The sequence below is a fragment of the Lampetra planeri genome, chromosome 32 (assembly GCF_965212315.1).
Source record: "Lampetra planeri chromosome 32, kcLamPlan1.2.h2, whole genome shotgun sequence".
Lineage (NCBI taxonomy): Eukaryota > Metazoa > Chordata > Hyperoartia > Petromyzontiformes > Petromyzontidae > Lampetra > Lampetra planeri.
In genome coordinates, this window is record NC_136138.1 from 10,186,923 (window position 1) to 10,207,684 (window position 20,762).

General features: G+C 48.9%; 2 protein-coding genes across 2 annotated transcripts in view; one reads left to right on the top strand and one right to left on the bottom strand.

Moving 5' to 3' along the window:
• Positions 1-16,754, top strand: LOC144729443 (uncharacterized). The gene is made up of 15 exons (XM_078609740.1): positions 1-356; positions 2,207-2,308; positions 3,308-3,568; positions 4,828-5,022; positions 5,797-6,027; positions 6,560-6,778; positions 7,839-8,060; positions 8,698-8,970; positions 9,601-9,970; positions 10,913-11,001; positions 11,912-12,106; positions 12,739-12,906; positions 13,323-13,538; positions 14,158-14,337; positions 15,053-16,754. Exons 1-15 carry the CDS (start codon positions 285-287, stop codon positions 15,119-15,121), a joined length of 2,862 nt encoding a protein of 953 aa, XP_078465866.1. The 5' UTR covers positions 1-284; the 3' UTR covers positions 15,122-16,754.
• CEP83 (centrosomal protein 83) overlaps positions 16,614-20,762 on the bottom strand; it is a 15,048-nt gene continuing 10,899 nt past the window's right edge. Inside the window, exons 14-16 of the mRNA XM_078609741.1 lie at positions 20,130-20,230; positions 19,304-19,490; positions 16,614-18,890 (exon numbers count right to left, since the gene is read on the bottom strand). Of these exons, the coding sequence (XP_078465867.1) occupies positions 18,777-18,890; positions 19,304-19,490; positions 20,130-20,230 (402 nt within the window). The 3' untranslated portion in view covers positions 16,614-18,776. The remainder of the gene's footprint in view (positions 18,891-19,303; positions 19,491-20,129; positions 20,231-20,762) is intronic.

The following is a 20,762-nucleotide window of genomic DNA, read 5'->3' on the forward strand; positions in this document are numbered from 1 at the left end:
TGTTCGCTCCATCACGCGAGGTTTTATAATGGGCGACGATTAAACGGGCCCCCCTCTGTTGGAATGGTGGCACAGTGGTTGGTTGTGGGGTGGGTGGCTTTAGCCGAGCACGATTTGGTCAGCCTGGGCCACATCCTCGATGTGATGCTATAATGTTAATGTCTTTGTTTTAATTTCCAGGAATTGGTGACGACACGTGGTGTGTGCACGTACATTTATTTGACGTCCATAAAAACAACTAGATTATTGTTGTATTTTTCGAGGCGGGCCCGTGAGAATTTGCGATGGAAGAGATTGTTCCCGTGAAGCCGTCGATTCGGTCACTAAAGCAAGGCTTCATTCGACAATGCACAGAGGTGAGCGCGCAATTACACTCAAAAACTAAACCTTTAAAACGTTTTAATTTCACCAAGCGTGGCCCACCGACCTGTATGCCGCTTTTGTCAAAAGGCGACTTTGGCCACATGATGGCACAACGAGAAGGGGCTTATCGTGCGAAAATTTCTAGCAGCCAAATAATAATTATCATCATCATCGGCAGCAGCAGCCATCCTCAATCTACTGCTGGATGGTTGCTTGGGAGAAGTGCCTTCATCCAGCAGTGGATGCAAGTCCCCAGGTATAGTTGAGAATGTAAATCCACTCGATCATCGGTAATACTATTTCCACTGCCGCATGAAGGCATCTCCCATGCACAAGCTCGTCGTTAATTCGATGTAACAATTCGTGTCGCACCTGCAGGCGACTGATTGTTGCCGCTCCGTCTCGTTGCCGTGCATCACCACTGGTGGTCCGGGGAGAAGCTTAATTTAGGGTCTCGCAGTCGCTTTAAGTCACAAGCCGCGTGTAAAGGTTTAGACCCTCACCAACACGTGTCACATACAGCTCTCTGCCCACTACAGTAAAAAAACAAATGTTGCTGTTGGTTGTCCCACCTGATGACGGAAGCTTGTGTTGCCTCCGAAACGTCGTGGTTTAGTTATTTTTTTTCACCTACGTGACTTTACCGAAAGAACCAAAGAGTATGGATCCTTGCAGTCACGAAAACTTCAAATCTAGAAGTAACACATATATTGCCTGGGGTTGGCGATGTTAGTTCGGGTGCTGATGCTACACGGTATTTCTTAATGCCTAATCGAATTTCTGTAGTCGAACTTTCACCAAATCTAAGCTAAGCAGGTTTGAGCCTTTGGATGGGCGAGCAACGTGCGTAACAGGTGCTATAGGCTGCATGTGGTTCTGTTGTGAGCAGCAAAAATACCAGTGGGGGGCAAAATCCATTGTCCCTTCTTGCAGCTCTCTGCTCCCCGCCTCCAACCGCCCGACTTCACCAGCGTGGTGAAGTATGGCCAACATTTATTTTAATTACAAAAGCTTATTTGATCAAACAAGGCCCAATGAGTTCTAGTGTGTAGCTCTTTATCAGAAGCGATCTGGCCGCTAATGACGGCTTCACGAAAGTGGATCATCACTTGGACTTGATAGCAGCTGAATACTCTGAAACGCGCGTTGATTCTCATTGTGGAGGGAGATCCTGCGTTGGAGTCCCAGGCAAGCCGGCCCTTGTGGAATCCGCTTCCCGAGCGAGTGTGGCGCGTTTATATTGGGAAGTGTGGCCGTCAATGACGACGATGCACCAGTGGCGTAGTGACCTCCTCGGGGGTTGCGACATATCGGTCAGCTGGGGCCCCCAATATTTGATTTGTCTCGCACCAAGGCTATTGTATATCGCGGCTCCTCTTTAATCCCCATCGCATCAGTTTTCCACCGTGCAAAGAGAACAACTTCACTCGTGGTGGTTGTCTAGGGGGGGCCCCCAACTCGTAGCTTTAGCCACTGAAGGGGGGGGGGAGACATCCCCTGCCCCCCCTTGTTCGTTACGCTGCTGCTACTACAAACTCTCCCACCCAGTGACTCTGAAATAAAACCACATTTCATTTCTCTAGATATAAAAACGAAATGTACAGCCCATCGGCCACATGGCCTTGTGGGAGTTGCATCTTAATTGATAATTTTTTTTATTTTATTTTTTTCCCTATTTTTTTATTGTATTTATTTTTTTTACCTACGTGACTTTACCGAAACAAACCTAAGAGTATGATTTAACACGAGCAAAGCTCTGGGCCGGTTTTGACTTTACCTGTCTCATCAGCAGGGTTAGGGTGGGGGGGGCATCCTTGTTCTGACCACCGTGTGTTCGTGACAGACGAATAAGAGGATCGAGGAGCTGCAGGCGATCATCACGGCTCGCTCGCTGAACAAGACAAAGCTCCTCGGCACGAAGCTGCCCTCGTTCAAACCAGCGCAGGTTCCAGTAACGTATTTACGACTTCCTTGCGTGGAGAGGAGGGCTTTATTTGCATGTCTACCAATGGGACCTTTTTGAAAGGGGGGTCATAAAGAATGGTGGAGCTTCTCTGGTGAAAAGACGATGCGTATATCGTCAGAGCATGTTTGTTGGCATGTTTTGGCCACAAGTTTGTGTGGGTGAATGCAGACCTGACGCCTTGGAATGGGTATTTTATTTGGTATTTGAACCTCTTAACACCTGTTTTATTGCTGGAGAGGGTAACGCCGATATTCGTATCATTTCTTCAGAGGAATTTTAAGTTTGCAGTCCTCCATTTAGGCAACAATGGTCCAGTTAAAATTATATTTTTTTTATGTTTTTATTATTTCAGTAGGATCCTGGTGACGAGCAGAAACAGATGTGTAGGGGAAGGTGGGGAGGGGGGATACAGAATCGATGGGCAAGTTTAATCAATCCCTCTGCCCGCGTCGACCCGGCGGTGTTAATGGATTGGTCGATCGGCCAGGTCACTTGTGGTGGGGTAAAGTGTGGACATAACCCCCCTCTCACCTCTTCCAGTGTGGAAGAGTAGGCCAAAACACGTGGGGGGGCTCTAAGCATTCGCTTTCTTTTCTTCTGCCTCGTCCGCCAGGCCTGCCCCTCCCCATCACCGCCGTCTCCTCTCTCTCCAACCCTGACTTTGTTTAAATTCGCTTTGAGCAATGACGATTGTCCCTGTTACGAGATAACCGGTGGGATTAATGGATGATCTGTTTTTTTATATTTGTATGTTTATGCAGAAATAATTTGTCGCGTTTATAGATCTGTAGTCGTTTTGTTCGTACGTTAAAGTACTCTCCAAACACTTGGAGATGTAATGACGCTTGAAGCGAATTAAAAAGGACGAGATGACGACAACGATGATGATGCTGACCATGATGGAGCCATAATCATCTGGCTTCAACACTGGATGAGAAAGCAATGTTGTATTTGTGCGTCTGCTCGCTCGCGTAACAGGTCCATTCAGATGGAAACCAACGGAGCGTCACGCAGACGATGCATAACGACAATGGAGATGCTGGAGGAGGTGGTGGTGGAGGAGGTTGCAGTGATGACGGGCGGGCGGCCGTTACTCAGCTTGGCGAGGAGGTGGCTACGGTGGAGACGGCCCCGGACACGGATCGGACGTGGGAGAGACGCGGCACGTTTTTCGTCTTTCCGCAAGGTCTGCGATATGATCCCCCGAGCTGCTCCAACTGGGACGACGCCTCTCCACAGGTAACAGGGAGGTGTCTGGTCTCAGCCAGGAGTCGGCTATCTGGCGGCTTCAGAGGCGTGTGCGGCTCTCGGTGACTGCTTCATGACGCTGTTTGTTGAGGACCGCCGGCTCGTAATTCACCACACAGTGCATTGTGGTTATCGATGTCGTTTTTTATAACCGAATTCGAAAATTGCTATTTTTTTTTTGCATTTTGGTTGTCGACCCCTGGTCTTGACGAGCGACGCGTTCCCAATTTGTGGATTGGTTTAAAAAATTCCACTCTGGGGGGGGCCTGGAGCATGATGGGTTGGACGGTGTAAAAAAAACGCATTTTTGGATCGCTGGAAACAAGTAAATGTGTTTTAATTTACTGAAAGTTTCATTTGAGATGTTTTTAACATTGTTGATCTGCATTCGTGAACTAAAATAAGTTGATGGTAAGCGAAACATTTTAATGTTTCAACTTGAACATGTTATCATTATAACGCCGAATTCTTTAGTTCCATTCATTGTAAGATAGTTTTTCACCATTATGTACAGCTGTGATAAAATATTGCGGTCAATGTGCAACACAGGTCTAGGTCTTTTTCACATTCAAATGTAAACAGTCTGCCATTTGATACATTTGTACGACGCGCAACGCACTTGGAGGGGGGTGCCGCTTGTGGTGTCGTGGTCATCAACACTAGACTAGCAATGCCGAGATCACCGGTTCGATCTCCCGGCCCAGAAGCTGCAACAATGGCGCACATTTCTTGATTACCCCCCCCCCCCCCAACTCCCCGCCCAATAATATCAATGGATACACCACAGCCGATCGGGAGCGCATGTGTGGTAGAAAAGTGTGGCTCATCCCAAGGCCACGCAGGACATCTTGCCAGGAGGGAAGAGATAGCCATATGCCCTCTAGTGGGTGCGTTCCAATGGAGGCCCTTCTACCAGCAGTGACATGAGAAAAATATTGCAGCACTGTTTCATACCTCTAAATATTTGTTTAATGGATTCGAATTATGAAATGATGATTACGGTAACATGCCCAAAGTGGCTTAATGCAACACCGGATGAGAAAAGCGACCTTGTGTTTGTGTGCGATCTACGGCGCGTCGATAAGAGTCCATTGCATGAATGCGAGTCAATCCAGAAGGTGAGCAACGTCTCGGGTCTACACACGGGTGTGTGGGTGTGTGGGTGTGTGTGTGTGCAGCAGCAGCGTTGGTTAAGTTTGTGAGCCAGCTTGGACAGGATTGCGGCAAAACTTGGACCACTTTTGACCCAGGAAACTGGTGGTGATGATGGTGATGATGAAGACGGCGGTGGAGGCGATGTGTGGCCGAGGGCGAGCGTCGATGAGGACGAGGTGGAGACGACGACGCTGGAGATGGAGCGCACGAAGGAACGCCGCCGCACCATGCTCACGCTGACGCAGCCTCACGAACACGGCTTCCGGAGCGCCAATTGGGGGCCTCGACTGGTAATGGAAATGTGGGGGGGGGGGGGTGGTGGGGGGCAGACTCGGCAGTGGCGACGCGGACGGGCAAGGGTCTCGTGGTGTGGAACGCCACTCTCTGCGGAAGTCTCATTTGGATGATCGTCTGGTGTTTAAAAGTTATTTTAAAAAAACACATTGGAAGCCGGGCCGGGGGTCACTTGGGGTCAAAGCAAAATGAACAGCAGGCACCACTAAAATCCTGAGGTTGAATCCCGGCAGCCACATGTATGTTGTACGGACCGTGCTAATCACTGGTGATTGTAAGGGCATTCGTTATTAGTGTGCGAGGGGGGGGGGTGCGTGAAGCCGATTTTAAAACAACACAAAAGGACTCTATTCATAATTCTGTCTGTCATTAATAACTAAATACGAACGACTTTGCTTTAAGTAAAATGCCTGTTGTACCAACGGGGGCCCACATATTAGAGTTCGTCCTCAAATGATCCCCCGGTTCCGTATCCTCCACCAGCTGCGAGATGATGATGATGCTGCTGATGCCTGTGGGAGCCACGTGTTGTCCTGGCCTTGCCGCCAGACCAACCGCCGCGTCTGAATGAACGTGCTCGCGAAACAACGATTACCCCAGAAAGCCATGTTATGCGTGTGTGTGTGTGTGCGCGTGTGTGTACCGTTCCGGCCTTCATAGGTGCTCGCTAACAGCACTTGCCCATACAGTCTGTTAAGGCTATACGGGGGATCTTTGTGCGTGCGTGCGTGTGTGTGCTGCTGCGATTCCTCTCGCTGTCCGCATGCGAGAACATAGTCCGGCTGGTCGCCGCGATGCCCACGATCGATTCGAGTCCGACACTTTCCGAACACCGTCCGCATCGAGAGGCCGAGGGTCCGGCCGATCCTCCCTGGCTGACCAACTCAACCCCCTCGTCCGAGCGACTCGGTCACGAAGACAACGACAGCCGGGAGGAAGCGGAGCGCTTTGCCTCGGAACCCGCAGAGCTCCCAAACAAAATGGTGCTTCATCTCTCCGCTGTAAGCGGTCCACCCGGTCGCATCGCCTGCTTTGTGCCTGCCGGTGGCCACGCGTTTACCATCCTGCTGCTGCCGAATATTAACTAAAACGAAAATTTTTTTTACCAGGTAAGGCCCTGCTGAGCTTATATATGGCTATTTTTCAGAAGCTACCTGGCCACAAATGATAGCTCAACGAAGTGGCTTATCATGTATAAATGTATAGCAGCCGAATACTTGAAACGCACGTTGAGTCTACATGTGGAGCAGAAAAAACCAGAGGATTCGGAGAAAAATCCAAGCGACCACAGGGAGAATACGAAAACTCCAAATATACAGCAGGTGTCAGGGTCGGAATCGAACCCATATGGCTCCTGCCTTGGTCGGGCTATCAATTGTGGCCAGATTGCTTCTGAAAAAGAGCTACATAGCTCAGTGGGCCTTACCTGGTAAAATAAAATAGCTTGCTTAAATATTTAGTCATGCTGCACCATGGACAGCTCCTGCCTTGTAATCGTCTCTTCCCCCCCCCTCTGCCCCGACTCCTGGACAGAGTGAGGCTTCGGACGACATGGAGTTGGCGCATTGCCCCGGTCCGGCCGCACCGAAGGAAATTCCTCGCGTTGAAGGCGGCGGGGAGCCAGCAGTGCCGCCACGCGACCCCACGCGGCGTGGGGGCGCCTCCTCGGGCGACGACGGCGCGGACGCGCCGGGGAAGCTCTCCCCGCCCGAGGAGGTCGTCTCCCGGTCCAAGGCTCTGCTGCCATCGCTGGTGAGGAAGCGTTCATCATCCTCGCAGCAGTAGCAGTAGCAGCAGTAGCAGCAGCAGCAGCGGCTTTTTTGGTTAACCGTCGGACAAAGATGGGTCACCGCATCTCGCGCGCTTTCAGATGCGCTTCTGCGGCCGTCTGGAACGCTGTTCCGTCCGATATTAGGAAGCCACTGGTCTGGATCGAACCCAAGTCCTCCTGTATACCAAGAAACGGAGTTAACATCTCTCCACTGCGGCGCCCCCTCTCGCCTATGCAGTCTCTTCTAATGCAGGGGTTTTCGAGAATGGTTTACTTAATTTACCTCGGGGGTAGTTGCGGCATTCTACGTCCAGCCAAGAAGTGAACTTATTACAACATGACAAATGTATTGCTACTCTGCAATGGAACATGAGTTTATTGGAAAGTTGAGGGGGCCCTACAGCTTTTTCTTGCAACTATTTTATCCCAGAATCACTGCTGGATGATGACAGTGGTGAACGCGATTAAATCTGGTGATTGCTATCGCTCATTTGGGTGCAACGGTGGCAAGATGTTAACTACCTCGCTTGGTATACAGGAGGTTGTGGATTCGATCCCGACCCTGACGCCTGCTGTATATTTGAGGTTTGCGTGTCTCTCTCTCCCCGTGATCGTGTGGATTTTGTTCCGGGATCCTCCGGTTTTTCACTCCACATTTATAATCGACATGCATTTGGAGTATTTGGCTGCAATACATTTCCACGTGTTGATAAGCCACTTTTGGTGAGCTATCATTTGTGGCCAAATCACTTCAAAAATAACTATAGCGCTTAGTGGGCCTTACCTGGTAAAATAAATATTTTATTTTATTTTCAGTACGGTACAGAGGCGAGGAAGGTTCAAAACGTGTGGGCAAGCGTCCATGCAGAGGGGACAAGGGTTTACAACACGGCAATGCAAGAGATTAAACACGGGGGCAAGGCAACGGTTCAAACAGAACTTGTAATTGAATGCGGAGTTCGTTGACGGAGCTTGGTTAAATCGTTCGTTGTGCTGTACCGTGGGCAGCTCCTGCCTAATAAAAAGTCTCCTCCCGGACAGAGCGAGACTTTGGACGACGCCGAGTTGGCGCACTGCCCCAGCCTGGCCACGCCGAAGGGAATTCGTCGCGGTGCAGGCGGGGACCCCGTGCCGCCAGACGACCCCACGCGGCACGCGGCCACCTCCTCGGGCAACGGCGTCGTGGACGGAGCGCTGGTGGAGGGGGGGGAGGATGAGGAGGAGGTCATCGTCTGCACTTCCGAGGCTCCGCTGCCTTCGCCGGTGAGGGAGGCGGCCTTCATCCCCCGGTGGCTTTTGGCCAAAGACGGTCACTGCGTCGCGCGTTTTCAGATGCCGTATACACTCCACTATACTCTACACTGTGCTATACACTGCACTATGCACTACACTTTTGGCAAGCCATCGAACAAAGACGGGGGTCACCACATTGCACGCGCGTTTTTGATTGCACTTCCACGGCCGTCTGGAACGCTCTTCCGTCCGATATCAGGAAGACACTGCTATGCATTTAAATCATCATCGAAATTGAAAAAAAAGTTTTACTGCGTTATACGTTTAGTTGTAAGGGGGGGGGGGAGAGTTGGTCTCGCTGCCCCATCCAGGTGGGGACCACGAGCCAGGGCACGAAGGTTTACATGGGGAGGAGAAAAAATGGGTAGTGGAGGGGTGGGGATGTGGATTTTGCTCTGGGCTCCCCATTTTCGAATTGACATCGCACGTTTAGAGTATTTGGCTGTTATGAATTTCCACGTGACGAAAAGCCACTTGGCTTAGCTGTCATTTGTGGCCAGGTCGCTTCTAAAAAAAGCTGTAGGGCTCGGTGTGCCTCACCTGATAAAAATGAATTAATAGTTTTGTAACGAACGAGAAATAGTAATGTATCCCTCATCGTCTCTAGTCTGACGACAGCAGCCAGAGCAGGAGTCCGACGCCTCTTCCCGTGGCTGTGGGCAAGGCGCACAAGAGGAAACTCGATCAGCCCGTGGTCACCCGCGAGGGCGCGGACACGGCGGAGGTGAAAGCTGGGCCCAAGCACAGCAGACGGCAGACGGACAAGCAGAGGGGGGAGCACGGCACGACGGCGCAGTCCACCCAGCGGAGGAAATTGGGCGCCCCAGTGCCGCCCGCCACCACCACCTCCCAGCAGAGCGGCGGTGGAGCCGCCCCCCCCGTGAGTGTGCGGGGGCAGCCCAGCCGCTCGGAGTGTGAGAAACAAGTGGGCGGGGGGGGGGGTACAGGCTTGCTGGGGCAAGTTCTGTCGGCGAGCACGTGTCAAGGCTGCCACGACGCACGAGGGGGTGGGGGGTGACCAACACAGCACCGGGCCGTCTTTGTCTCCCTCGTGTTTACACGTCGCACCCAGGTGCTCGTTTGAGGCCGACTTGACCTCAGGGGAGGCCCAAGACCAACGATCACCGGCTCTCTTTGATGTCACCCCATTGCTGATATTTATACATCGCTGTACCAAACACTCGTTGTGGAAGGTCGAGCGGACCGAGGACCGCTTGATATATTTTTTCCACCGATGGTTCGTCCGTGGCGCAGTGTTGTCAATCACTGCACCGCTGCTTCGCACGCACTCGATGTAATCTGCTGCCAATCTCTGGGGGTCCCTGTCTTTTAAAAAGGTGCGGATAATATCATTAATGTAGCGCTTTCAGGGGAGACCTCTTCTCGGCGACTCGTATCCATTGAAAAATTAACGTGCAATTATTTGGAGATGTCGAATATGCATTCTCGAGACCATGAATGTATTTGCCTATAAGCAATTGTTCCCCACAACCCCTCCGACCCTACCCAGCTCGGCAAGCCGCGGGCAAAGCGCGCGGCCACCACCTCGACGATCCGGGTGACGAGGACCTTGACCTTGCAACAGGAGGCTGCTGTCACCGCCGCCGCTGCTGCTCTTGCTACTTTCCCTACTGCTGCCTCTACTACTGCCGCTGCCCCTGCTGCAAACGCTGCTCTCCTTGCTGCTGCCACTACTGCTGCCACTTCCCCTACTGTTGCTGCCTCTACCAACGCTGCTGCCCCTACTCCTGCCGACTCTCCTGCCGACATTGTCCCTACCGCTGCTGCTGCCCCTATCGCTGTCCCTGGTGCTGCGGCCGTCGACAAAGTTGAGGCTGCAGAGCCCTTGAAGGAGAAGACTCCCGAGACGGCGATGCGAGGCAAGAGTGAGATGAGGCGTCCATTTCCCAGCATGCCCCTGGGGCTGAGCAGGCTGCCACCCCTGGCTTATAACGAATTGCAAGAATTAAAAACATTTTTCGTAACGCGCTCAATTCTCACGGGGTTTCCACGCACTGCCAAATTTGTCCGGTGTGTTACAAGTTTTAGGTACAGTTGAGCCGAAATGATCCATGCACTGCTTGGATGAAGGCCTCAATCTCCTGCACACGGTGGGCTGGGCTCGTAGCTGAATCTTCCACAAAGGACTTTCTTTCAGCCGAGTTCCCCTCCTTCGGCTGGCACTCTGGCGGTAGCCTCAACCACCGACCATGTGTTTTGCCCAAGCACGGCTTTTTCACACTTGGTTACGGCTCTTCAATTGATGAGGAAAGGCAAAACTTGCACCAACTCTCTCTCTCTCTCTGCTTGAAGACATCTCGCTGTGACTGGCACACAACTCGGCATTTGCATTGAGCTCCAGAGCATATTTCCACTCATCGTACACAGGAGTAGGAATGGCTCTGACAAGTATTGAAAGTCCATTCACATCCATGCACGTGTGTTTGAAGCGTATTGGCTACTTTGTGGTTAATAGCGCATTTAAAACTTGAAGTTATTTACACTTTTCATTTGTGTGTGTATATATAAAATGTCATAAATGTAAAATCTGCGAGGCGAGAGAAAAAAGGTAAAAAAAAATTGCCACTTAGAAAGGTTAAGGCGCAGCCCTGCAATGTCTCGCTCGCACCACTGCCGTCGCAAGAGCCTCCACCGGAGGGAGCCCTAAAGTCCCTGTAATAGGACATTTGGTCTCCTCTTCCACGCTGGCTCGCATTTCTCTGAAGAGGCGGGGGTGCCCAGACTCTGTTATACATACTGTATTTATTACCCGACTGCCAACCAATGTACAATATTTTTAATGTCTCTCATTCACCTTCTAGTGGTTAGTAAACGGAAGACCAGATCTTCTGCCACGGGGAAGGACCTCTCGGGTTTGACAGGAAAGTCGTCGTCGACCACCACCGCCAGGGTAAGTGTGAGGATCGGACGCACAATCGTTGCAGATATAATCATCTCCAGTCTGACGATCATTCAGCTGCAGCCAACAAACTGAATACCAAAAACGTTTAATTGTCTTTCAATAGTGACTCGCTGGACATCTGTGAAAATAAGTCATATTTAAACAAACTTTTTTTAAAAAACGCTTTTATGAAATGTACCGTACTAGTAATGGCAGAACTCCAGGAAGTGGCCCCGAAGCTTGTCATATAACGTAAGGGGACCGTGGCCAATTACAGCCAACGTCAGTTGAGCGTGGACAATTAGACCCAAGCCGAAACATAACATATAAAAAAGAATGTTTAAAAATATATATATATATATTTTATGATAGAATATAGTATTGTCATCAGCATGACATAAGTATACCAAGTTTGCAGTCGATACCACATTGGGAAGTGGGTAAAAATTGACTTACAAGATTTTTTTAAGGATACGACAAACAGATGGAGCGAGTTAAATAAATTCTAGATTTGAAGCTTTCTGTGACTGCAAGGATTCATACTCTTAGGTTTTTTCGGAAAAGTCACGTAGGTAAAAAAATAAAATTAAAATTAATAAAAGTAATAATTGAAATAAAATAATAAATCACGACGTTTCGGAGGCAACACAAGTCTTCGTCATCAGGTGGGACCGTCACAGCTAGATGTACTGTATCATATGAGGCAAAAAAATTTAAGATACAAGTTCTTAAATACAAGTTAAGGAGGGGAGGAGGGGGGGGGAGGAGCTTATCTGAGTGTGGTAGCCCAATGAGTTAAATAAAAGCGTGTAAAAAGAGTTTAATCCACTCTTCGTGTTCCTCCAACCTAAATAAATAAGAGTCTTGAATAGGCTCTGTCCCCCTCCGTCCGATTCTCCCGCGGCGACTTCCCACGCAGAGCCAGAAGAAGGCGGCGGCGACGGAGGGCAAGGCCATGGCTAAGGCCAAGGGCAAGCCGAGGGGCAGAGGGGCTTCCCAGGGAGAACTCGAGAAGGAGACCACGGAGGCGTCTGGGCAGCCGGAGAATCTGGGAATCTGCACTCCTCCGCTGCCTCCGGCTCCTCCTCCGACCCCCACGGAGATCGATAGCCCCGTGAGTGTGTGGGCGACGCGACCGCTTGGCCGGGGCAAGTCGTTTGTGGTAGAATCCCCGTTATTCGAATCGCCGTTCTCCGCCCTCCACGTTATCCGCGCGCCACGTGACCTCGCGCTTGCTTGCTGCTGCTGTCCACACACGGCGCGCAATTCGTGCAGCTTCTGTGTTTGTCGTCGCGCCGCTGCCTTCCTGGAGCCCCCCGTAAGTCGTCGCGCGGAAAAGTGGGGAAGGGACTTGGAAGTGTCTTGCAAATCCTTCCAATTGTCGGTCATTTTTTTTTTTCAGCGGGGTTCAAGAAAAAACCCAGGTGGGCTCGAGAATACCCGTGGATAACGCGCGCAGAACTCCTGGGACGCAGAGGGCATCGTCCAACGCATCACGCATCGTTGACGACATTTTGTCACCTGCTCGTGTTAAGATTGTGGCGATGGTGATGATGGATTAATTATTGATAGAAAAAATTGTCGCTGGGTCGGTGCGGCTTTCGCTGTTCTCCAGTGTGTCGGCAATGACAGCGGTGATGGTGACGATCGTGGTGATGTTGATGCCGGCGACCTTGTTCTGCGGGAGGTATCTGCATGTCCTGGAGGTTGTTTCCATGGCAATGATATCACCATTTATTGCGTCAGCTGGAAGGGGCTGGCGCAGAGAAGACTCCGGAGAGACGGCAGCAGTCTCTGAGGGCCAGGGGACCCCAAGCGTCCGTCAAGGCCCTCTCCCCGAGTCCTGGCCCAAAGCCCACGCGGAGACTGAGATCAAAAGCCTTGGCAACAATCACCGAAGGTGAAACCCTCAAGGTGATTTGCTGCATAGGAGGGGAAAATACATCACGATCTGGATTTATTAAGTGGGGTGAGCACAGTGTTGTCCTATGAACCTAAAACTAAAATGCTAAACTGTTTTATTTTACCAGGTAAGGCCCCACTGAGCTATGTAGCACTTTTTCAGAAGCGACCTGGCCACATGATGGCTCGACTTAAGTGGCTTATCGCGTGCAAATATATATATCAGCCGAATACTCTAAACACACGTTTATAAATGTGGAGGGAAAAACCGGGGAGACTTGGAGAAAAATCCACGCAACCACGGGGAGAACACGGAAACTCGAGATACACACACACGTGCGTTTTGAAAACTATAACACGTGCGTGAGTCCCCCTGCCCTCTGCAGAGCAATCCTCTGCCGATGCTGATTTGGTGTCACTCCATGCAGGGCCAAGAGAAGGCGACAGGAGGCAAGGGGAAGGCTGCGGCTACGGCTACGGCTGTGGCTACGGCTGTGGCCAAGGGCAAGGCCGAGGGCAAGCGTACGACACGAGTTGCCCAGCGGGAGCCGAAGAACGAGCCGGAATCCGTGCAGCCGAAGACACGGAGAATCCGTGCTCTTCCTGCCTCGTCTCCTCCCACCCCGAGCGAGAGTGACCACCCTGTGAGTTGGGGCGGTGCTACGGCTTGACCGGTGGAAATCTTTATCCCATTCCCCGCAATCCACGCTCCTCCATATCGACTGTGTTCTCGATTATCTGTGCATTTGACATTCGTTATTAACTGAACCATCGGAGGGATAACAGGGAAGCTGTCTGCGAGTGGTGGCAACATCCCCAAGAAGCTCTGTCGATTAACTTGTGCATTCGATGCGAGTTCTGTTTAAACCTTAGTTTTGCTCCTGTGTTAAACCTATTGACATTGCTGTGTCTTAAACTCTTGCCCCCTCTGCATAAACGCTTGCCCACACGTTTTAAACCTTAAGCGCCTGTGCCGCGCTTAAAATAAACTCTAAACTATTTATTTTACTAGGTAAGGTCCACTCTGCTATATAGCTCAATTTCAGAAGCGACCTGGCCACAAATGATAGCCCAACTAGAAGTGGAGTATCACGTGGACATTTATAGAAGCCAAATACGCCAAACGTATGTTTCTAAATGTAGCGGGGGGAGAGACGCAAACTCCAAATATACAGGCGTCGGGTTTGAAGCCACGACCACCTGTATACCAGGCGAGGTAGTTAACATCTCACCACCGTGGCGCCCACTTGTTTCCTGTGTCAGCCGGAAGCAGCTGCTGCTGCTGGGACCGAGAAGAAGACTCCCCAGAGACGGCAGCGATCTCTGAGGTCCCAGGGGCCCCAAACGTCGGCCAAGGCCCTCTCCCCGAGCCCTGGCCCCAAGCCCACGCTGAGACAGAGATCAAAGGCCTTGGCAACAATCACCGACGGTGAAACCCTCAAGGTAATTTGATGCATGGGATAGAAAAAAAAATAGCACGATCTGGATTAAGTGACTAAATATGTATTCTTAGGTTTTCTCGGTAAAGTCACGTAGGTAAAAAATTAAAATTAATAAAAGTAAAATACAAATAAAATAAAAATCACGACGTTTCGGAGGCAACACATGCTTCCATCTTCAGGTGGAACCGTCACAGCACAATAGCTGTATCAAGTGAACGTCGTGATTTATATTTTATTTTTATTAATTTAAATTTTTTTACCTATGTGACTTTACCGAAAAAACCTAAGAATATGAATCATTGCAGTCACGAAAGCTTCAAATCTAGAATGACTAAATATGTTTTAGGGGGAGCAGTGGTGAGCGCAGTGTCCTATGAACCTGGCAACCCGAGAACGATTCCTGGCCATGGCTAATGCTGGCAGACAGTTGATATCTTCACCGGTCCTGGCCCCATTTCTTCACGAACTGACCAGCATGAAGTACGGCCAAACAGCAACGTAGCATGGTGAGGCCATAATCAATTTAAATGGGATGCAGTTAACATGAATGGCGCTATATAAAATGAAATTAGTAAATTCCAAATGATTGCATTTTAATTAACACTTATATTCATGCATATATTGTTTCTGTACGTAGCAATGTGGCCTGTGTGAATTATATTTGCTTTAACGTGTTTTTAAGAAATGTTCATGTTGTGGTGGTGTCCATTTACTAGACCGACGCAGCAGATGGAAAGCCAAACCTAAAAAAACGCTTGGGACTGGCTCCAGGAAAGGGGAAGTGATGCGTCCCAACGAGGAGCTGAGATGCCCCCAGGTATCTCTCGCAGCATCTCATCTGGCTCCATTGCATGACCCCCCCCCACCCACCTTACGAAGTCCATGAGCCCAGACCCGATCTCTCACCTGTTGGGGGTATCACCTCAGGTGGCATAACTTCAGTGGTTCCAATTTCTTTGTGGCCAAAAAAAGTTAATTATGTGATGACCGCTTGAAATTAATGGGGTCTCGAATAATTCACTCTGCCATTTAACTGAATCGTTAGAACCAGCGTTTTGCTTGCTTAGTTAGACCTAGTTGCTCTGCACCCTGGACTAACAGGGGGAGGGGTGTCGTGTTTGCAGAAGGTAGTAGAGCAAAGAGGATGAGGGTACACGTCTAAGGATAACCACCGAGATGCAACGATGAAACCAACTTGTGCAGGTGTATTGTTGAATGCCGAAACTAAGGGCAATGGCGACTTGGGGGTTGATTTATTGTACTTCACGCTATAAAGAGTGTGGGTTGAAGGGAGGGGGGTGGCCTTAGCACACGTCTCGGTATCACTTTGCCACTGATGTTAGCCATAGCTGGGAATTTAACTCCGGTTGCCGAGTTTATAGTGCGGTGTGCGAACCACCGTGCCACCAAAAAATAAACATTGTTTTGGCCCCCCATATGTTAAAACTCGTATTGTAAATACCGTGCATACTTATAATTATCCCGTATAAAATAGAGAGCTATCCTTGTGTGATCAAGTTTGTGGACTTCTACCCATCATCAGCCTCTTTTGCAGTAACAACAAGTGTATTCACTCGGTTGTCTAATTGCATTATTGAGTTGCAACCCCTCGGATGGGTGGGGGGGGAAAGAACCAGACTGAAGAACGAAGTGGCATTTCCAGCACACACGGTTTCACCTTTTTGCTCATACACACAAATGCTCTACTCAGCCGTGAACATGTGAGCCTTGTATTAAATTAACTGTTCACAATTAGCCCCCCAGCAATTTGTCACGGATTGCCTACCTTTTTTAGCATGTCTTTTCTTTCCCGTCTCGTTTATGCAGTTAAGTGTAACAGAATGTAATTTGCACGAATCTTTAATCAATTCTTATACAAACGAGTGAATGTCCTAAGAATACATTTAATCGATGCATCATTACATGACATGTAGTGGGTTGCTTAGTTTTTCATAGTTTAAATATTCTGTCTTCTGATGAGCTACCAATAATTTGTTAAAGGTCTTGATCAAATTGGTGAGCCCAGGGCTATTTACTTATTTTGCTGCAGGCCAGATTTACCCTGCTTATCCATATTCACACTGCTCGAGTGATTTCCCATTCCAATATCCCTACAAACAATAAAAGCAACTTGTAGGTGGTTACAACTTTCATTGGTCTGCGAGTGCGTAAGCGGGCTCACTCAAATTGTGTTGTGTAAAAAAAATAGCAAGAACTCACTTTTTGGAACGGTATATTTTAAATAATAAGACTATCCATAAACGTTTGAGAAATGTCTTGTAATATAAAATTCTTTATTGTATGTACACATGTATAATAAAAAACGTAGCATTTGTATGCCCATACACTTAACTGACGTTATGATTTGTAGAACATCTTAAGATTTAATTTACAAAATAAAGTGTTTCAAAAAAGGTTTGTGGCTTTTGTAAGCGTACTGTTCCGTTTGTAATAGGTTCCATTGTGGCTTCTCTGCCGTAATTGATGTGCTTTAGACTTGCAAAAGACTCAACGAAAAATATTAACTGGATCACGATTTCCAACAAATTCACCAACACAGCCAGTTGTTAAAGTTAATCTCTGCTTCACAACAAATAACTTGACAATCGGGCCTTGAAATTGAACATACCTCAGCCTTGATGGAACGGTTTGTGCGATGCTTAACCTTTACCTTGAATTTTTTTATCTAGGTACAAGCCTCAAGCCAGATATAAGTGAAGACTACAAAGGTTTAACAAATGCATTTATCCAGGGAAGTTTCAGTTTTCAGGAATGTCTTAAATGAGGGCAGCTCAATCTTGATTTGAAGCTTTCGTGACTGCAGGAATCCGTACTCTTTGGTTCTTTCGGTAAAGTCACGTAGGTAGAAAAAACAATAGATCATGACCTTTCGATCACAACACAAGCAATCGTCATCAGGTGAGACAACCACAGCAGTTTCATTGCTGTGGTTGTCCCACCTGATGACGATTGCTTGTGTTGCGATCGAAAGGTCATGATCTATTATTTTTAAATCCTTTATATTAAGTTTGCGTGCTTGCTTGCGTGCTTGCTTGCTTGCTTACGACCGTGCAAATCTTTCGGTCGTTTTTTAACCCACTTCCCGTGATCCAATCGAGCTGCCATTTTCCACACAGACTGTGCGAGACAATGTTCGTGAAAAAAAATTCCCAAAATTTTACACTTTTTAGGCAAAAAAAAATTATTTTACATATATTCAAATAGAACTCATTCATGGCTTTGGCTGAACGTCACAGTGTAAGAGCCCAGAGCGTAACCCCTCCACAGGCCGTGGCGGAGTAGCGCAGTTGGTAGCGCCCTCGCTTCCCATGCCAAAGGTCGCGAGATCGATCCCCACGTCCTCCACAGGCGAATATATTTTTAAATCCTTTATATTAAGTTCGCTGCCACGCATATAAAGGATTTATAGTGAAAAACTTTGTTTTTACGGGTTATACTTATTCCTACCTACGTGACTTTACCGAAACAACCAAAGAGTATGAGGGCAGCTCAGCCAATTGCATTATTGAGCGGTTGGCCTCGTAGGGAGAACAATGAGTGCCTGCAGTAAAAGACACCACCCATAACCAGGGGGATAACACTAACAAGCCCAGCATAGATGGATTCTAGAATTCAGTTGGGTACTGTCATCTCCTGGCCATGTCCACAGCCCAAACGAAAGTATAAACTCATGACAAGTCGAGACTGCCTAGGACTGTAGCTATGAGAAGAGCTGTTTTGGGTTCAGTCTTCCTTTAACTGCAACCCACTATGGCTCTTGGGACTGATTCTGACATTATTCTAAGAACTGCTTAAACGATTTGCCCAGGTGGGTCTCACATCCCAAGCACTAATTGAGGCTCAACCCTGCTTGGGTTCCAGGATCTTGGCTATCCCCCCCCCCCCCCTCAGTTTAGTCTATGATTGTTATTGTAGACACAGGCCCCTCTGGGGGTATGCATCCCAACGTGATGACTTGAGAGACACGGGGTGCTCCCCATATGTTACCTCCACCAAAAGTGGCCTGCCCATGAGCTTTCTATAGCATACCCATTTTTATTGGAAGAAATGTATCACAATTGTACCCAAAGTTCCAACACTACTTTAACCCAGTGAAGTCAAGTTACCTTGGCATGATAAGTACATGCATGCTAGACTATCACGTGCCCAATCTCTTAAAAAAAAAATCACACCAATACATTTCATCACACCGATTCGGACATGAAAATAGTTGCACAGAGATGCATCCCATTTGCCACAGCCTACACTGCCATTGGTACTGATACAGCCGTTTAATATCTACCAAACGTTCCTCCCCACACAAGGCACTGCTGCTGTGCAGTCAAGCTGACAGCTGCATGGCTGCTTCTTCCAGTGGCCATGAGGGTCTACAATGAGGCTATGCCAAAGGCTGTGCAGGGCTTGGTGACGGAGAGAACATTACGAGTGGGGCCCAGCTGCTGACACCAACTCCTCCAGCTGCAGACGCTGGGTCTGCTCCATGTCCTCCACCCTCCGTTTGAGCAGCACCAACTCCCTCTGGTGCTGATCCTCCTGCTCACAACATGAAAAGCTGTCATTCGCATATATCGCACGGTGTCGCAATGCTTCATATCATACTGTGCTGTATTTGAAAAAAGATGTGGGAATGGAAGCTTGCTGCCTGGCAGGACCCCAAGTGAGGGCACTTGATGCCATACACATCCCAGTGTTGGTAAGTGGATGCTGGATATCATGTCCCCTCCCCCCCCCCGAATGTGTATTCCATGCGAATGTGAGGCAGAGAGATAGAAAAGGGTGATGCATAGGGGTGGAGAGAGGGAAGAAGATGAGCAGTGGGAGAGTGGATTTGGGAGAGGCAAGAGTGAGATTCAGTGGAGCTGTGGGGGGGGGGGGGGGGGGGGTGGAGAAGGGGGTGGGGAGTGGAGAGGGTGGGGGGTGGAGAATGTGTTAGTGGGTTTGCACACCTGCAGGTCGATGAAGGTGCTGTGGGGAGGCAACCAGGACAGCCCAACTCCAGCACCAACTGCTGACGTCCCAGGCAGGGGGAGGGAGGCGCTGGGCACCAGGATTCTCCGGAACTCTTCGTGCCGACGCTGCAGGTCCCTGAACTTACGACGGAGCCGGCGGTGCTCATCGAAGGGGGCTCCCGACCTGCAGGGACAGCCACAGTCAGCTGCTGGTGCACGGGTCGTGGACCAGAGCTACCAATCGGCCTGCAATGTGCATGGGCTGCTATTGAGGCAACTTCAGTTGCTGACATTCCATTGGTATTGGTGCCTTTACGAGGCGGTGGCTAGCAAAATGCAGTGACTTACAATTTTGCGCAAAAGGAATTGCCACTTAGATTGTAACAGCTGACATGAGTTTGAAAGTTTGTATAGACGCACTGGAGCATCCTAATATCTGCAGTTTTTTAATGTTTCCACTGCTTTGTGTTTTGCACTGGTTTTGTATTGGGATTTCCATACACTTATGTTTTCTGTGTCCATTGACTACTTAACCCTATATGTATTGCCTTGACAGGCCAATTATCACCACTATTGCAGCTACATGCAAACATTAATAAACAGAGCTCACTGATGCAAAATAGTTATTGAAATACAAAAGTATTTTGTCTACATTCACTCTCAATGGAAAGTGATATCTGAACTGGTACTGGGCTCCAGAATGGTGAAGTATGGTCAAACCCTGCCCCCCCCCCCCCCCCACCATGACTGACTTCATAGGTGATGGGCGTCATGTCTAAATTCAATTTCGTCAAACTACTTGGTATAAAAAATAAGTCCTCACTTGATGGCATTCCTCTCCGCCTCCAGCTGCTCCTTTGTTGCCTCCAGAAGCCGCAGTTCGTCCACCACCACCTTCTGCTGCTTCTCGGCCAGCTGCTTTCTCTAAAGTACGGCAACATAAGCATCAATTCACACTGATAAGCGTGGTGAAGTATGTAAACAAAATAACTCCCATCACCAACAGGGTGTGGGGGAGGTGTTTCATCTTGCAATAGATTGGCAAAGGGTTGTAAGCTATTAGAGGCCATTTGAGATCTGGTCCTTCAATGGAGTGCCAGTTTAAATAAGTATAGCAGTTGTCCTAAATGTGACCTCACTGGGCCAATTTAAAGGTCTTTTTTTTCCCTCCTACACAAAGTATAAACTCATGACAAGTCGAGACAGCCTAGGACTGTAGCTATGAGAAGAGCTGTTTTGGGTTCAGTCTTCCTTTAACTGCAACCCACTGGCTCTTGGGACTGATTCTGACATTATTCCGACTAAGAACTGCTTAAACGTTTTACCAATTACGTTATTTTAGTCTTAGCATTAATTGCAAAATCACAATGCACTGCTTGTGACATATTTTCTGAAATCCAATTTCCACCAGCTTGTGTGGCTCAAGAGCAGATCGGGGTCAATATTTTATTCTGTT